The 18,577-nt window shown below is 40.6% G+C and overlaps 1 protein-coding gene across 1 annotated transcript in view; it reads left to right on the plus strand.

The window, feature by feature from the left end:
• LOC124553744 (cation-dependent mannose-6-phosphate receptor-like) overlaps nucleotides 1-18,577 on the plus strand; it is a 134,221-nt gene that overhangs the window by 79,657 nt on the left and 35,987 nt on the right. The window contains exon 4 of the mRNA XM_047127679.1: nucleotides 11,978-12,074. Within this exon, the coding sequence (XP_046983635.1) occupies nucleotides 11,978-12,074 (97 nt within the window). The remainder of the gene's footprint in view (nucleotides 1-11,977; nucleotides 12,075-18,577) is intronic.

Below are 18,577 nucleotides of genomic sequence, written 5' to 3' on the forward strand. Positions count from 1 at the left end.
CAGCACACAGAAGGAATGAAGAAGAAAAGGTGTGCACACAAGGACTGTAAATCTATTGCGAGAACGATGTGTTCAAAGTGTAATGTGGGATTGTATATTGACTGTTTTATTCCACTTCATGTAAAATGCTGAGTTCAAGGTTTGATTTTTGATTATTAACTGTATTGTATTATAAAGTATCAATTGTATGATGAAGACTGAATAATAAATTTACACAAAACTTGTATATGTAATAAGAAATTTCAATAACCTACTTATTTTAGTTGAAGTTGTAATCCATATAAATTTAGGTAGTGAAAGCGCCTAGCATTGCCATATGGCAACATCAAATATCTCGCTAATGGCGGTAATGACTTTCGTCGAAACAACTGTGTTGTGTAATTTATGCCTTTTACACGAAAAAATTAATTCCAGTGCTAATGGGTTAAAATCATTGAAACGAAAGTCCTTTGAACCGTACTTGTTAATCCACAGTGGGAAGAAGAGTACTTTTTTGTTAGAACGCAAAGCGGACCTCAGTGTTTGATTTGCAATGCAACATTGTCTTCACGGAAGAAGTACAATGTGAAGCAACATTATCAACTGCTTCACGAGAAGGATATAGTCAGTTTGAATAATAAAGAAAGAAAAGCCAAATTTATCGAATTGAAGCAGAAAAAGGAGAAAGACGTACGAGTACCTGTAGATAATTATAACATTGATTCACATTATTACTGTTATTAATAATATGTTACGTGCATTTTCGGTCACTTTTACTCTCTCCGGTACGTATTTACAGGACGAAAACCTCATCATCCACAACAGTGCGGCAATGACAGTGAGCTATGATGTAGCTCTTAAAATAACTAAAACAGTACAGCCCTATGGTGATGAAGAATTTGTGAAAGAATGTTTTGTTGCTGCCACAACAATTTTGTGGCCAGCAAGTCTTCCTGTTTTTGAAACCATTCCTCTTTCACGGAGAACGGTTTGCAGACGCATTGAAAAAATGGCACACGATGTGGAAGCTCAGTTGAGAAATGTGATCAAAGATTTGGTTTTCATTTTGTTAGCATTGGACCAAAGCACTAATGGATGTGATGTTGCCCCACTTGCAGTCTTTTTGTGAGAAGTTGATGCTCAGTTTTATGTGATTGAAGAACTCATCGATTTAGTGCCAATGCATTACATAACAATGGTCGACGATATATTTTCGTGTGTAGAACATATAATAGAGAAATACGAACTATGTTGGGAAAAACTTTTATCGATTGCAACAGATGGGGCTCCTGGAGTGATTGGTCATAAGTCTGGTGCTGTTGCTTTGATACGAAAAAAGTTGAAAGCTGTCGGTGTCCAGCAGGAACTACCAGCTATACATTGCGTCTCACAATATTAATTTGCTAGTAAAATGTGCCAAACTAGTTGGCATCATGGACGTGCTTTATAAAAACAGTTAACATTCTCAGATCGCATGGTTTGGCCAACTGTTGCAGGATCTGAATACAGAAACTTCGTGTAAGCACGTTTTGCACTTACGTCCCAGACACACACGTTGTGCCACATACGATTGGCCTCCCAATAACCATGTACTGGTGCTGAGCTCGTGGAGTCCACATATGTGTAAAAACACCTCGGACTTTACTTGTGTTCCACCTGCACTATATACATTAGCTTGTCCGTACTCAGCTTTGTGCACGAAGCGCGCTCACAGCAGTACGGTTTACCCCCTGCAGTGTGCGTACCTGAGTGGCCGGCCACGTCGCACAGCTCTGCTATCCGCACTACGTGCCCTCACAGCTGCCCGGCATTGCCCTCGTGGCTCACGGTGCCCACCTGCAGCTTTCGTGCCCATCCCTGATACAGATAATCTTCCACATTACTACCTTCATCGTATTTGATAAAGCGAGTGTAGATCAAGCTCGCGCCCCCACTCTCTCCCCAGGTCACAGGACAGGAGCCTACTGTGACCAGTTCAAGTTTTCCGGCATTGCAGTGGCATCGGTCTCTGGGTTAGGCATAATTTCTACTATGTGGAGTGTTGGTGTCTGATTATGCCATATAGTATCCAGTGAGGCTATCAACTAAAATTGGACTAAAATTCTTGTTGCCTTTGCATATATGCATTACTTTGTTGGCCAAATTCCTCTGTCTGTGGATTATTTTACTCTCTGGTATTGTTTTGGGTTTGCCAAGTGATCAGCTAATTATTGCCAGTAACTTGTAGGCTGACTGTACTCTACTTGCCCGTTGTAGTTGTTTGTGTTAAATTTTTGCCCATTTCTTTTATATCCACCCACGAATTTATGGCTTTTGCCATTGCCATTTTGATTACCATTGCCATTACCATAGGTCTGTGTGGGGTAAGGTTGCCATCCGTGTTGTACTAGAAATCCATTGTTCACTTGTTGGTCCACATCTCTGTAGCACTATCTGCATATTAACGGGCTTGGGTTGTACTGATCTCTCTTCGTACATCAGATCAATTGAATCCAGTGCAGATAGAAAGAAATTGGTGTCGTGTTTGGGATGATAATGAGCTGGCCGGTGTGGCCATGTGGTTCTAGGTGCTACAGTCTGGAACCGTGTGACCGCTAGGGTCGCAGGTTCGAATCCTGCCTCGGGCATGGATGTATGTGATGTCCTTAGGTTAGTTAGGTTTAAGTAGTTCTAAGTTCTAGGGGACTGATGACCACAGATATTAAGTCCCATAGTGCTCAGAGCCATTTGAACCAATTTTTTTTTTTTTTTTTTTTTTTTTTTTTTTTTTTTTTTTTTTTTTTTTTTTTTTTTTTTTTTTTTTGGGATGATAGTGAGTTTTTTCCTAATGTGGGCAGGAAATTTTCAGCACATCTACTTGAGATACCGGATTCATCCAGTAACTGATTTTATTCAAATATTTTTCAGAATATCCACTTAAGCTTCCATGTTTGCTACTGGATGGAGCTGGGTTGAATACTTCACATCTAAGCCTCCCTTGTACAACCTCAGACCAATATTTTTCCAGAAAGGCTCTCACCTCGCAGACTATTCATAGTAGTGGCAATGTGGTGCCATGTTCGTAGCCCGTAGAAGAATGTCATCCTGTGTGTATCCGACAACAAATCTAATTTCTCGGCTCTGGTCCAGGTGCGAAGTAAAACATTTCGAAATGCTCTGATAAAGATCGTGAGGTTTGTTCTTTTCCCTTTGGAGGTAAATACCAGAAATTGTCGATGTCTAAGTAATCCTTTATCTGCAAGTAATGTTGTAAAACACGCAACGCTGCCAGCGACAGGCACGTTTGTGTTCGCTTGTGGCACAGTGCATGCAAATTGCATTTGCTCGACAGATACAACTGCCGGCAAGTGTTGCTGCAGTCTACAACCTTTGTTATTTTCTTTCAGCAGGCTAGCCACGTATTGTGGGTAACCGGTGAAAGTATCTGACTTCTCTAAAAGCATGTGCTTGTTTTCTGTCAAATGTTGTTTTGGAATGTCAGTAGTTTTAGCAATACTGCCTTGTAACTTTTCCTCTGCTTCCAGACTAAGATTTTCAATCTGCAGTGGAGTGTGAGCTGTTATGAAACTTCCTGGCAGATTAAAACCGTGTGCTGGACTGAGACTCGACCTCGGGACCTTTGCCTTTCGCAGGCAAGTGCTCCACCATCTGAGCTACCCAAGCACGACTCACGACCTGTCCTCACAGCTTCACTTCTGCCAGTACCTCGTCTCCTACCTTCCAAACCTCACAGAAGCTCTTCTGCAAACCTTACAGAACTAGCACTCCTGGAAGAAAGGATATTGCGGAGATATTGCTTAGCCACAGCCTGGGGGATGTTTCCAGAATGAGATTTTCACTCTGCAGTGGAATGTATGCTGATGTGAAACTTCCTGGCAGATTAAAACTGTGTGCCGGACTGAGACTCGAACTCAGGACCTTTGCCTTTCACAGGCAAGTGCTCTACCATCTGAGCTACCCAAGCATGATGCACGACCCGTCCTCACAGCTTTTTAATCTGCCAGGAAGTTTCATTACAGTGCACTCTCTGCTGCAGAGTGAAAATCTCATTCTGGAAACATCCCCCAGGCTGTGGCTAAGCCATGACTCTGCAATATCCTTTCTTCCAGGAGTGCTAGTTCTGCAAGGTTTGCAGAAGAGCTTCTGTAAAGTGTTGAAGGTAGGAGATGAGATACTGGCAGAATTGAAGCTGTCATGACGGGTTGTGAGTCGTGCTTAGGTAGCTCAGATGGTAGAGCACTTGCCCACAAAAGGCAAAGGTCCCGAGTTCGAGTCTCAGTCCAGCACACACTTTTAATCTGCCAGGAAGTTTCTTTTCTCTGCTTCCTTTAATCTGGAATCTATTTTAACTAGAAACTGACTTTCTTTCTCTTTTAAAGCTTCTACAGTATCTACATAAATTTTGCTGCTCTTATCCAATATTCTAGCTTCAGCTTTTTCTGTTATTTCCTTTAATCCGCACATAACTTATCTCTCTGTTTTTTTGGCACATTTTGACTCTACCCCGTAGAGTCAACTTTTGTACTTTTGTTTGTAAGTTTTTGCAGATGTCTTGCAGCTCTCTGACTGCCTCTGTAACATTTTAACCGATGAACCCACTTGGGATTGATCCCCGGGACTTGAGAATTGCTTCACTAAGGTTCTGTAACACATCTGCAAGTTGTTCCTGTTTATCATCTACGGATGATATACTCTTTCCGTTAACGTATTTATATTGCAGGATAGGTTGGTAATTATTTCTTGTTTTAGTTCTTTATGTAGCTCTGTCAACTACCCGGATAGTTTGTCAGATAATTCAGTGTGTATAGTTTTGGTCACCTCACTGAACTGTTGACTAATATTATTCTTGAAATCATTAAATGCATGATTTTGCTGTGTAAACTGTTGTCCTATACCCTTAAGTTGTTGTGTTACACTTTCCTGAAATTCCTGTCGTTTTGTAAACTGTTGTGTTAGTTGTTGCAGGAGTTGTATCAAATTTTGTGTCTCACTAGTATTTACATTGCTTTTACTGTTTTCTGTTCTTGCTTTTGCGATGTCATGAGCGAATAATCAAAGGAATTTTCGCTGTCATGCACTTCACTTCCACTATTTGAAAAAATGTTTCCCGGTGAGAACTGAGAAATTGTCTCACCGAGTGTAATAAAAGTGACATCATGAATAGTTACATTACCAGTGTTGTCATATATTGATAGTGGGAAGCCAATCTCGTCATTTTGGTTACCGTTGGTGAGTTCACGAGTTGGCGCGTTACCTTCACCTGTTGCCAAGCTCAGATGTCTGTGGATTATTCTACTGTTTGGTGTTGTTTTGTGTTTGCCATTTGCAATTTGTGTTTGCCATTTGCAATTTGTGTTTGCCATTTGCAATTTGTGTTTGCCATTTGCAATTTGCAATGAATGTGCAGCAATGGCCATTCCCTTTGACTTTGTTGTGAATAGTTTTTTACAAAATTATGAATAAAATTTTTTCAAAAATGAAATTTTGTCTGTATCGGTAGTTTTCAATTTAAATAGGTTTAGCTGCGTATTCACTAATGAACCTGATTATTATCTGACACAGTCTTTTAGAATTTGAATGATGTATCTTGCACTTTAATGATGACTTTGTACAAATTTTCGTCTTTTCTGTAGAAACACGCTTTCCATAAAGGATATTAATTGGAAGGAAAGGAGATTATTTACTGCCAGGGAGATGGCACCAGGCATGTCCACATAGGCATACTGCGTAGCAGCTTTCTAGCTTTACTGCTGAAATCAGCATTCCCGGCTTGTCTCGTTTGTAGGCAGAATTTAATTTTAATTAGGATCTTCAATGTTTTTACCATTTCCAATGTTATGGACATGAAACAAACACAATGAAAGTTTCATTAGTTTCTTGTAACAATAATATCAATCATTTATCTCAACAATTTGTATCTCAACAGTTGAAAAGTTTTCATTTTTTGTGTGGTGCCATCTTGTCATGGTTGCCATTGAATAGGAATGTGGGACTCTGAAATTGATTAATAATTGCTTGAATAATTGGAGAAATTGGTTGGAAAGAATAGTTGAAAGAAATTAGAAGGTAATTTATGAACCTGTGCGCAGTCCTAGGTGGACTTTAACTGATACCAATATCAACAGACCTTTAATATGAATACATTTGAGGTCAATTAACATGATTTGCATTACATACTGCTTCACATTAATTGCATTGTGTTTAGCCTTGATTGTGACAGTGACGATGCAAGAACGCTTCTCAGGATACCACGTAATTTCTTCTCGTCTGCGGAAAACCTCCGAATGCAGGATCTCGGCGGCGAGTGAAATGATGAACAGATAGGAGTTGACCTCTTAACCGTATGAATAAACATTACTTTTCCAATAACTTTTTATAACGCTTCTTATGAATAGTTGAAATAGACAATTTTAACAACGCTGGTAGGACAGATCCAAGCATACGTCTGTACATTATCACTTATCTGAACAAAAGGGTGAAGTGTGTATTTCTTACTTTGTTTCATACAGATATTTAACAATGTATCAAAACATTATCTTTGCCACGTGACAACTCGTTAATTTACCTTTGGTGGTGTCTCATTCAGTTTACATATAGCTGTTATATATATAAGAAAAGAAAGGAATGAAACAAATAATATGATTCAATACACAGAGCAAAATACCAGAGACTGAATAATATCAGGATGACAGTTTAAAACCGTCTTTTGTTTTTGCTTCTAGGACATCACCGTCGTCATTGTGCGTGCCATTCGTCCACAACTGCGACACATCTGCAAGCTACCCACAGCAGGTGGAAATACTAAACACTCTCCCACAACATGCTATCCAGAACTAAACTATTACCGACCGAGATGCCGCTGTGGTTAGCACACTGGACCCGCATTTGGGAGGACGACGGTTCAATTCCACGTCCGACAGTCCTGATTGAGGTTTTCAGTGATTTCCCTAAGTCACTTCAGGCAAATGCTGGGACGGTTCCTCTGACAGGGTGCGGCCGACTTCCTTCCCCGTCTTTCCATAACCCGACGAGACCGATGACATCGCTGTTTGGTCTCTTCCCACAAATCGACCCAACCTGACCCATCTTAACTATTAATACAAAATTTATTAAATATTATGATCATTTTTCATTATTTAGGAGGACAGATACCTTTAATTCGTAATATGTGCACCTCAAAGGTCAAGTATTTTTTAGGAGAAAATGAAATGAAATGTTGTGGGTTGAGAGGGTATGTGATATTATTTCAGTCATTACAAAAGTGTGTCAGTTTGACAAAGAACACAGCAGTACAACGTTGCAACCCCTCTAGCCTTGATGCGTGGGCTGGTTTGGTCGGGAACCGTGTCGAGAGCTGTTGTATGCTCTCCTGAGGCCGCTGGTCTGCAGCTGCCTACTGGCCCTGGGACTGAGTCAAAGTCCAGGCTACTCCCTCACGTATTCCGTTGTGGCAGATCGCTGGGGATCATGCTGGCCACAGGAGTATCTCAAAACTGTACAGATAATTCATAGACACACATGTTGTTGTTGTGGTCTTCAGTCCTGAGACTGGTTTGATGCAGCTCTCCACGCTACTCTATCCTGTGCAAGCTTCTTCATCTCCCAGTGCCTACTGCAACCTACATTCTTCTGAATCTGTTTAGTGTATTCATCTCTTGGTCTCCCTCTACGATTTTTAACCTCCACGCTGCCCTCCAATACTAAACTAGTGATCCCTTGATGCCTCAGAATGTCCTACCAAGCGATCCCTTCTTCTAGTCAAGTTGTGCCACAAACTTCTCTTCTCCCCAATCCTATTCAATACCTCCTCATCAGTTATGTGATCTACCCATGTAATCTTTAGCATTCTTCTGTAGCACCACATTTTGAAAGCTTCTATTCTCTTCTTGTCCAAACTAGTTATCGTCCATGTTTCACTTCCATACATGGCTACGCTCCATACAAATACTTTCAGAAACGACTTCCTGACACTTAAATCTATACTCGGTGTTAACAAATTTCTCTTCTTCAGAAACGCTTACCTTGCCATTGCCTGTCTAGATTTAATATTCTCTCTACTTCAACCATCATCAGTTATTTTGCTCCCCAAATAGCAAAACTCCTTTACTACTTTAAGTGTCTCATTTCCTAATCTAATTCCCGCAGCTTCACTCCATTCCGTTCAGCTGCTTTTCCAGGCCCTTTGCTGTCTCTGACAGAATTACAATAGCATCGGCGAACTTCAAAGTTTTTATTTCTTCTCCATGGATTTTAATACCTACCCCGAATTTTTCTTTTGTTTCCTTTACTGCTTGCTCAATATACAGATTGAATAACATGGGGGAGAGGCTACAACCCTGTCTCACTCCCTTCCCAACCACTGCTTCCCTTTCGTGTCCCTTGACTCTTATAACTGCCATCTGCTTTCTGTACAAATTGTAAATAGCCATTCGCTCCCTGTATTTTACCCTTGCCACCTTCAGAATTTGAAAGAGAGTATTCCAGTCAGCATTGTCAAAAGCTTTCTCAAAGTCTACAAATGCTGGAAATGTAGGTTTGCCTTTCCTTAATCTATTTTCTAAGATAAGTCGTAGGGTCAGTATTGCCTCATGTGTTCCAACATTTCTACGGAATCCAAACTGATCCTCCCCGAGGTCGCCTTCTACAAGTTTTTCCATTTGTCTGTAAAGAATTCGCGTTAGTATTTTGCATCCGTGACTTATTAAACTGATAGTTCAGTAATTTTCACATCTGTCAGCACCTGCTTTCTTTGGGATTGGAATTATTATATTCTTCTTGAAGTCTATTTCGCCTGTCTCATACATCTTGCTCACCAGATGGTAGAGTTTAGTCAGGACTGGCTCTCCAAATCAGTAGTTCTAATGGAATGTTGTCTATTCCCGGGGCCTTGTTTCAACTCAGGTCTTTCAGTGCTCCGTCTAACTCTTCACGCAGTATTGTATCTCCCATTTCATCTTCATCTACATGCTCTTCCATTTCCGTAAAATTGTCCTCAAGTGTGTCAAAAATGGTACCACAACACTATCGCACTGTGAGAAGTAACGACGTAACGTTGTACCATAGAACAGGATGTATACACCTCGAGACAAATGGGAAATCTGGGAAAAACCTGGGAATTTTTTCATTTGGTACAAAACTGAGAAATAGCTGAGAATTTTTTAGGATTCTGGGAATTTTTCATTACTTTAGTTTACAGTTAAGTGTCTGTAAAAGAATTTGACTTAGACCCTTGACTGCAGGGTAATACTGCAGCAGTAAAACATAAACAAGAGAATAACACCAAAATAGAACTTCAGTTGCAAAGAAAACACACAATTTACAACAACAAAGCACAGTGCACACACGAGCATCTGCCGACAGCAATATCTTGAAGGCTTTAAGATGAAGACTGTGAAATACTTGGTAACAGCAAAGTGCTTTTGATGAGTGTGGCGTCACAACTCTTTACGTTTCTAACAGGTCGTGGGAAAATATTGTGAATAGTGATTCCTCCATAACCACACACTTAAGAAACAACAGCAAAAAATTTTGATGACCATAATTATATGTCAAAGGGTAGTGTTTCTTGATGAAAAATAGCACCTCGTAACTATATTACACAAAGCAATAATACACATTATTGTGTCATATTTTCCCGAAATTGAAGTTCACTGCCAGGCCACTCAGAGCACTACTACAGTCCTTACCGTAGCGTGGGCATCGTACTACTTACATTTCGGTGTTCTATGTTTGGAAACTACAACGCTATATTTTATACTTTCCTAACACCAAAATACACTACGTGATCAAACGTATCCAGACACCTGCCTGAAAATGACTTAAAAGTTCATGGTGCCCTCCATCGGTAATGTTGGAATTCAGTATGGTGTTGGCCCACCCTTAGCCTCGGTGACAGGTTCCACTCTCGCAGGCAAACGTTCGATCAGGTGCTGGGAGGTTTCTTGGGGAATGGCAGCCCGTTCTTCACGGAGTGCTGCATTGAGGAGAGGTATCAATGTCGGTCAGTGAAGCTGGGCATGAAGGCAGCGTTCTAAAACATCTGTGGGATTCAAGTCAGGACACTGGGCAGGACAGTCTGTTACAGGGATGTGATTGTCATGTAATCACTCAGACACAGGCTGTGCATTATAAACAGGTGCTTGATTGTGTTGAAATATGCAATTGCTATCCCTGAATTGCTCTTCAACGGTAGGAAGCAAGGAGATGGATTGTATACTTGTTAATATGTGATCAAAAGTTTTCTTGGGGAATGGCAGCCCATTCTTCACGGAGTGCTGCACCGGAAAAGGTATCAATGTCAGTCAGTGAGGCCTTGCATGAAGTCGGCATTCCAAAACATCCCACAGGTGTTCTAAAGGATTCAGGTCTGGACTCTGTGCAGGCTAGTCCATTACAGGGATGTTATTGTCATGTAACCACTCCGCCACAGGCCGTGCATTATGAACAGATGCTCAATCGTGTTCAAAGATGCAATTGCCATCCCTGAATTGCTCTTCAACAGTGGAAAGCAAGAAAGTGCTTACAACATCAATGTAAGCCTGTGATAGTGCCACGCAAAACAAGGGGTGCAAGCCCCCTCCATGAAAAACACGACCACACCAGAACACCACCGCCCCCGAATTTTACTGTTGGCACTACACATGCTGCAGATGACGTTCACTGGGCATTCGCCATATCCACACCCTGCCATCGGATTGCCACATTGTGTACCGTGATTCATTATTCCACACGATGTTTCTCCACTGTTCAGTCATCCAATGTTTAGGCTCATTACACCAAGCAAGGCGTCGTTTGGCATTTACCAGTGTGATGTAGTCTTAAGAGCAGCCGCTTGACCGTGAAATCATAGTTTTCTCACCTCCCGCCTAACTGTCGTACTATTTGCAGTGGACCCTGATGCGTTAGTTTGCTACTAATGGAAAGACTGATACAGCTTTCCCAACCTAATGTAATACATGGGCCATGCTACTGATTAGTCTATGATCACAGCTCATTCAAAGAACTGATGGTGATGCAAAAGAAATATTCTGTCTCCTGTTCCCTGTCTTTTGAAGCACATGTGAAGTCACACACCACATTGTCATTATGTTACAGGATGTAGCCATTGTCATCTGGTTGAAGTGATCACTGTAGCAAATATCTACTGATACCAGTATTGCTGGCACCTGTTTTGATCACAACCGATTTAGATTCTTCCTACACGTCGGTCAGGGGCCTCAAGATGGCTGAAACTAGTTGCCAAATAACATAAGGTTGCGAATTTGGCAGCTGGAAGGTGTTTGACATTCTCTATCGAACAGCTGAGTCCTGCAACAATCTCTAAAAAGATGGATATACAGGAATTGGTAGGTTCAGTTGACATGGCTTGAATACAGCTATAAGTGGTTGTAGGATGCAGTAGTTACAGGATGCAGTAATTATGTGGGGATGGAGATGATTGCAGAGGACAGATTGGCATGTAGGGTTGTATCAAACCAGCCTTCAAACTAAAGACTTCAACAACACCAGTTTTCAGTTGCGGCAGTGTCAAAATTTTGGTTCAACAGTGTTGGTTTTGACACAAAAGCATGAAAGTTTTATTGTATTATTCCCCATTTGTGTTCGCAGCTCGTGGTCTAGTGGTTAGCATTGCTGCCTCTGGGTCGCGGGGTCCCAGGTTCGATTCCCAGCCAGGTTGAGGATTTTTTTATGACTGGGGATTGGGTGTTTGTGTTGTCGTCGTCGTCGTCCTCCTCCTCCTCCTCCTCATCATCACCATCATCATCATCATCATCATCATCATCACCATCACCATCATCATCATCATCATCCATGACAGTGGCTACATTAGACTATGTAAAAATTGGACTGTGTCAAAATTGGGACTTTGTACGGGCGCTGATGACAACGCAGTTGTGCGTCCCACAAACCAAGCATCATAGTTCCCCATTTGTGCAGCACTTGTTTCTGTCAAAACTGTTAAACCTGTTTGTGTTCTTCACCCGAGATGCTTTTTCAGGACAACAACATTCCGGATCTTGTGTGACACCGAGTCGACTGATGTCAACAACACGAGGCTGACGGTCAGTCCTGGAAGTACACAGGAGAACCACCTGGTGAGTGAGAGCTTTTTAATTTCGATTTCCAGTGATCTGTGTAAATTAAATAACTGTTGTTGTTGTTGTTGTTGTTGTTGTTGTTGTTGTGGTCTTCAGTCCTGAGACTTGTTTGATGCAGCTGTCCATGCTACTCTATCCTGTGCAAGCTTCTTCATCTCCGAGTACCTACTGCAATCTACATCCTTCTGAATCTGCTTAGTGTATTCATCTCTTGGTCTCCCTCTATGATTTTTACCCTCCACGCTGCCCTCCAATGCTAAATTTGTGATCCCTTGATGCCTCAGAACATGTCCTACCAACCGATCCCTTCTTCTAGTCAAGTTGTGCTACAAACTTCTCTTCTCCCCAATTCTATTCAATACCTCCTCATTAGTTATGTGATCTACCCATGTAATCTTTAGCATTCTTCTGTAGCACCACATTTTGAAAGCTTCTATTCTCTTCTTGTCTAAACTATTTATCGTCCATGTTTCACTTCCAAACATGGCTACACTCCATACACATACTTTCAGAAACGACTTCCTGACACTTAAATCAATACTCTATGTTAACAAATTTCTCTTCTTCAGAAACGCTTACCTTGCCATTGCCTGTCTAGATTTAATATTCTCTCTACTTTGTCCATCATCAGTTATTTTGCTCCCCAAATAGCAAAACTCCTTTACTACTTTAAGTGTCTCATTTACTAATCTAAATCCCGCAGCTTCACCTCATTTATTTTGACTACATTCCATTATCCTCGTTTTGCTTTTGTTGATGTTCATCTTATATCCTCCTTTCAAGACACTGTCCATTCCGTTCAGCTGCTCTTCCAGGTCCTTTGCTGTCTCTGACAGAATTACAATAGCACCGGCGAACTTCAAAGTTTTTATTTCTTCTCCATGGATTTTAATACCTACCCCGAATTTTTCTTTTGTTTCCTTTACTGCTTGCTCAATATACAGATTGAATAACATCGGGGAGAGGCTACAACCCTGTCTCACTCCCTTCCCAACCACTGCTTCCCTTTCGTGTCCCTCAACTCTTATAACTGCCATCTGCTTTCTGTACAAATTGTAAATAGCCATTCGCTCCCTGTATTTTACCCCTGCCACCTTCAGAATTTGAAAGAGAGTATTCCAGTCAGCATTGTCAAAAGCTTTCTCAAAGTCTACAAATGCTAGAAATGTAGGTTTGCCTTTCCTTAATCTATTTTCTAAGATAAGTCGTAGGGTCAGTATTGCCTCACATGTTCCAACATTTCTACGGAATCCAAACTGATCTTCCCCGAGGCCGGCTTCTACCAGTTTTTCCATTCGTCTGTAAAGAATTCGCGTTAGTATTTTGCAGCTGTGACTTATTAAACTGATAGTTCGGTAATTTTCACATCTGTCAACACCTGCTTTCTTTGGGATTGGAATTACTATATTCTTCTTGAAGCCTGAGGAAATTTCACCTGTCTCATACACCTTGCTCACCAGGTGGTAGAGTTTTGTTAGGCCTGGCTCTCCCAAGGCTGTCAGTAGTTCTAATGGAATGTTGTCTACTCCGGGGGCCTTGTTTCTACTCAGGTCTTTCAGTGCTCTGTCAAACTCTTCACGCAGTATCATATCTCCCATTTCATCTTCATCTACATCCTCTTCCATTTCCATAATATTGTCCTCAAGAACATGGCCCCTGTATAGAGCCTCTATATACTCCTTCCACCTTTCTGCTTTCCCTTCTTTGCTTAGAACTGGGTTTCCATCTGAGCTCTTGATATTCATGCAAGTGGTTCTCTTTTCTCCAAAGGTCTCTTTAATTTTCCTGTAGGCAGTATGTATCTTACCCCTAGTGAGATAAGCCTCTACATCCTTATATTTGTCCTCTAGCCATCCCTGCTTAGCCATTTTGCACTTCCTGTCGATCTTATTTTTGAGATGTTTGTATTCCTTTTTGCCTGCTTCAATTACTGCATTTTTGTATTTTCTCCTTTCATCAATTAAATTCAGTATCTCTTGTGTTACCCAAGAATTTCTACTAGCCCTCGTCTTTTTACCTACTTGATCCTCTGCTGCCTTCACTATTTCATTCCTCAAAGCTACCCATCCTTCTTCTTCTGTATTTCTTTCCCCCATTTCTGTCAATTGTTCCCTTATGCTCTCCCTGAAACTCTGTACAACCTGTGGATCTTTCAGTTCCCACCTTTTTGCAGTTTCTTCAGTTTTAATCTACAGTTCATAACCAATAGATTGTGGTCAGAGTCCACATCAGCCCCTGGAAATGTCTTACAATTTAAAATCTGGTTCCTAAATCTTTGTCTTACCATTATATAATCTATCTGAAACCTTTTAGTATCTCCAGGGTTCTTCCATGTATACAACCTTCTTTCATGATTCTTGAACCAAGTGTTCGCTATGATTAAATTATGCTCTGTGCAAAATTCTACCAGGTGGCTTCCTCTTTCATTTCTTAGCCCCAATCCATATTCACCTACTACGTTTCCTTCTCTTCCTTTACCTACTGTCGAATTCTAGTCACCCACGTCTATTAAATTTTCGTCTCCCTTCACTACCTCAATAATTTCTTTTATCTCATCATACATTTCATCCATTTCTAAATAACTATAGCCAGTATTTCCACAGTGTGCAGCCACATGTCACTATTTAGGCATCTGGTTCTGGCGAAGTGATCTCAATCCTCGAGCGGCCGCACCTGTGTATAAAATGCGCCAATCACAAATAACACTGTCTTGTACTGTTCTGTTGTTGCTTTACAAGTGCAAGCCCATACCTATTCTTACATTATTGCTTCAGCTAACACAATGCTAAATGGTGCTCCCATGCGTCCAAGTGAGCAGCAGTAATATAAAATAAACTGTATGCTAGGTGAGAAAAAATGTATGATCCGTGCAAGAATATGATTCAGATCCCAAGCTAGCAGCACAATCCCACAATGAGACAGTTTTATACAAAATAAGTAGCAATCTAATAAGCAGTTGGCTGTGATCTGATACAGCTGTACCGTTTAAAGTTTCGAGTGTGTTGTTTCTGTGGGGTAATACTTGAGCTTGGCATCAGAGTGATATAATAAGAAAGTATCTCTTATTATTTTTCAATCGAACGCTGATTTAGCTCATATAATGAGATTTATTGTTATTTAATTAGAGTAAGATTGAACTGTGGTTTTGCTCATTTGTGTTTTCCTTGGTAACAGGAAGTCTGCTATTTTTTAACTATAGGGTCTTTGGAAATTCCCATTACAAACTTCTAGGACTTGTCGAGGGGTGCGAGAATGTAATACTTTGAATAGGAACCTGGGTCCAGGTACATACTGTTTCCATGCTACAGCAGTTTCAAAACATATTTGCTAGATAGTTTGCAACAGGTAGTCACGGTGGAGGAGGGTTACCACAGATTAATTGATGTTATTTGACATCTTTCCTACCTCTATGACGTGGTTCAAAACTCATTCATGTGTCTGAGTGTGTCAGAGCAACACGGTTGAATACACGTTTGCAGAATAAAGGAACATGAGCTTCTGAATGTCAAAGCTCACAATAATTGAACTGTTTATAGCTCTTATCAAGATTGTTATGCTCAATGTCCGACTCCATTGCATACCCTTTTCAACACAATTATGCAATGGCTTCAATAGAGGGTGTGGGGCGGCGAGTAAGTTCTGACACTGGTTTAAAGTTTTGATACCGTTTTTAATCACGTGAGCCTGGCAACTAATTTGATGGTCAGCCAGAAAGCGAAGGGAAACATACTGACATTAGTTTCCAGTCTGCACGGCCACATTCCGGTCCAGCCCACTGAAAGAAAAGTGTCTATTTCCCATTTCTTTGTGGGATCGGGACTGTGACGTCAGTAAAAGTTTAAAGTTCCAATCAAGATTTAATTTAATTAAAGTTTCTCACAAACAACACTTAAAATTTCGTTATGTTCAATTGAAAACGAGTCTTTTTAATCTAACTGCACCTTTAGCAGTTCAGAGGCGACCTCCACGGTAACTTCCTACTAGATTGTTTTTCGCCCTGACTAACATCACTCAATTGAAAGTTCGCAATAAATGTTCAAAAATTAATGCTCGTCATAAAAGTGGAAATAAATTCACCACTTGCCACACGGAATTGAATTTCACACGGACGGCACACTAACAGTTATTTTACTGAATTCTAAACGGTCCAGGATGGTGTACAGTCCTCGCGAGTTCTCTCGGGCTCATAATCTTTAATAATATAGTAACCAATTACTTCAGAAACTTCTCAATTTTTGCTGGTATGCAGATAAGCAGTTTGAAAGCACATAGAAAGTTTCAGCTCGCTAGAAGGAAAACTTTGCCTAATAAAATTTATTTAGTGGAACTAACGGTAGATTGTTACCTCTGAACCATACCTTTGCTAAGACTTATATCAGTTGGTATTTGTGTTACAAGTCTTAAACTTGATGTAGCTCTATTATTTGGTATATTTGATCATCTGGTTTAACGAAAATCCTCTATCATTAAAATTTCAAGTACTTAATCTACAACACTTAGGTACATTTTAGTTACAAAATTATTTTTATTTAATTACTTAAAAACTATAAGAGGTAGATTAACATGGACTCTCTGTTATTATTTTTGGGGTGTACTGCAGCATAAAACAAATTTTCAAGTTTCTAAGTCCATTATTTAACACCTCTGATTTTTCAGAAAAACGTGGATTCTGGCATTAATTTTTGTTTTATGGTTTTGGAAACCAACATCACTTATTTATAACTTCTAAGTGCAACTTCTGACCAAATTCTGGCTTCCTAGTGTCATTATTTAGCGCCTCTGATTTTTCTCTTAAAACGGCATTTTTCCTTAAATGAAGTTTAGAACATCAAGACTTGGTATTTGGAACATTATTATACTAAACTATAATTTAAGAAAGTTTTAAACATAAATTTTGATTTTTAATTTCATACTAAATTGTGGTGCAATACTTGTGCACTACATGCAGACACATTAAGGTGACTTGGCGTTACTACCAGTGAACTGGGGTAAGCCCCGGTGCACTCGCTCGCCCCTGTATGTCACACACGAAACGGCGCTCGGTTTGCTTCGAGGGGTACTTTCACAGGCAGTAGGCACGACTGTGGTGCTCCGAGGAGACGCTGCACACCTGAATTGGAAGAGGCCTTAAGTGCATCGCATTGAAGAAAACCTGTCAATGAGTACACAAGCGATTGGGCACGCAATGGATGCTGCACCCAGTACCGTCCGATATGTCGTCAGTGACTGACAGCTACATCTGTAACCTCTCCGACACTCCGTACCACGTCTGACACTTAAAAGACACATGGAGGAAGCACAAACCAGGTCAGAGAGGTAAGACAGACATAAAATGACACCAACCGATCTGATGCAAGCACTCCCCACCGTGACTATAACATTGCATACCTGCCTAACAAACATTTTCAAACGGCTGTAGCACAGAAACAGTGTTTCCGGACATGGGTTCCAGTTCAAAATATTATCTACACAGTTCCCTCTACAAGTCCTATACGGAACAGAAATTTCTGAACACTGCGTATGTGTAAAGTGCACCGTGTGCCTGCTCGAGTTATAAAAATCATTGTGCCTGCTCAGGTGTTAAGACGTTGCTTAAGAGTGTACCAGACATCATTACTCTTGCTTCTCTTCACATATTTCTCTCAAATCCTCAGCAAATTATTAACTGAAGTCATCATAGGCTGCACAAAAGAGACAGATATCTGTACATCTTTCACAGTATTCCAATTTTGGCGACAATGGCAATTTTCAAGTGATCAATTCCTGCACCTACAGGTTCAGATGGCTAACCTTTTCACCTCTAATCACTTCTGACTTGTTAAAAATATTTGTAATCCCTTTCCACCTGGACACCTAGTAACCAGGCACTCATGAAACAAAGACCAACATGCATTCACTATTTAATTAATTACTGGCATTCAGGCACCTATATTTTATTTCTTAATTTTTTTTTATAGAACCACTGTATTGTGAATCTTTATGTTCTCTTATCATAATAATCACTCTACAAAACTACAGGAATTCATCCGTTAGCAGACTTTGTCCGCTGTTAATATGTCGAGGGAAAGAAATACCGACATCGAGAATGAGTTGTATGACACAAAAGAAAGTTGGTAGGTGTGTTTCTACATCCGAAAGATGTTGTCTATTCAAATTTTGTGCCACCTGCATTAGAATTGCACCAGTAGCACCACTGTGTGAGTGTCAAAGCAAGTTTGCTTTAAATATATGCTGTAATGGTCACGACTGGTAGTTACTTTTGAGATCGGATGTGGTGAGTTAATGTTAGTCAGGGATGCCTTTAAGGTGACACAGACACTATTATCAGCACCTCGGCAAGTTTGAATGAGGTCATGTAATAGGACTACGAGAAGCCGGATGTTCCTTTTGTGATATTGTAGAAAGCCACTGTACACGATCACTGGCGGCAATGACCGTGGGAATGTACAGTCTCAAGGAGACCGGGGTCCAGACAGCCATGTGGCACTACAGAGAGGGAA

Source organism: Schistocerca americana, chromosome 11 (genome assembly GCF_021461395.2).
Source record: "Schistocerca americana isolate TAMUIC-IGC-003095 chromosome 11, iqSchAmer2.1, whole genome shotgun sequence".
NCBI lineage: Eukaryota > Metazoa > Arthropoda > Insecta > Orthoptera > Acrididae > Schistocerca > Schistocerca americana.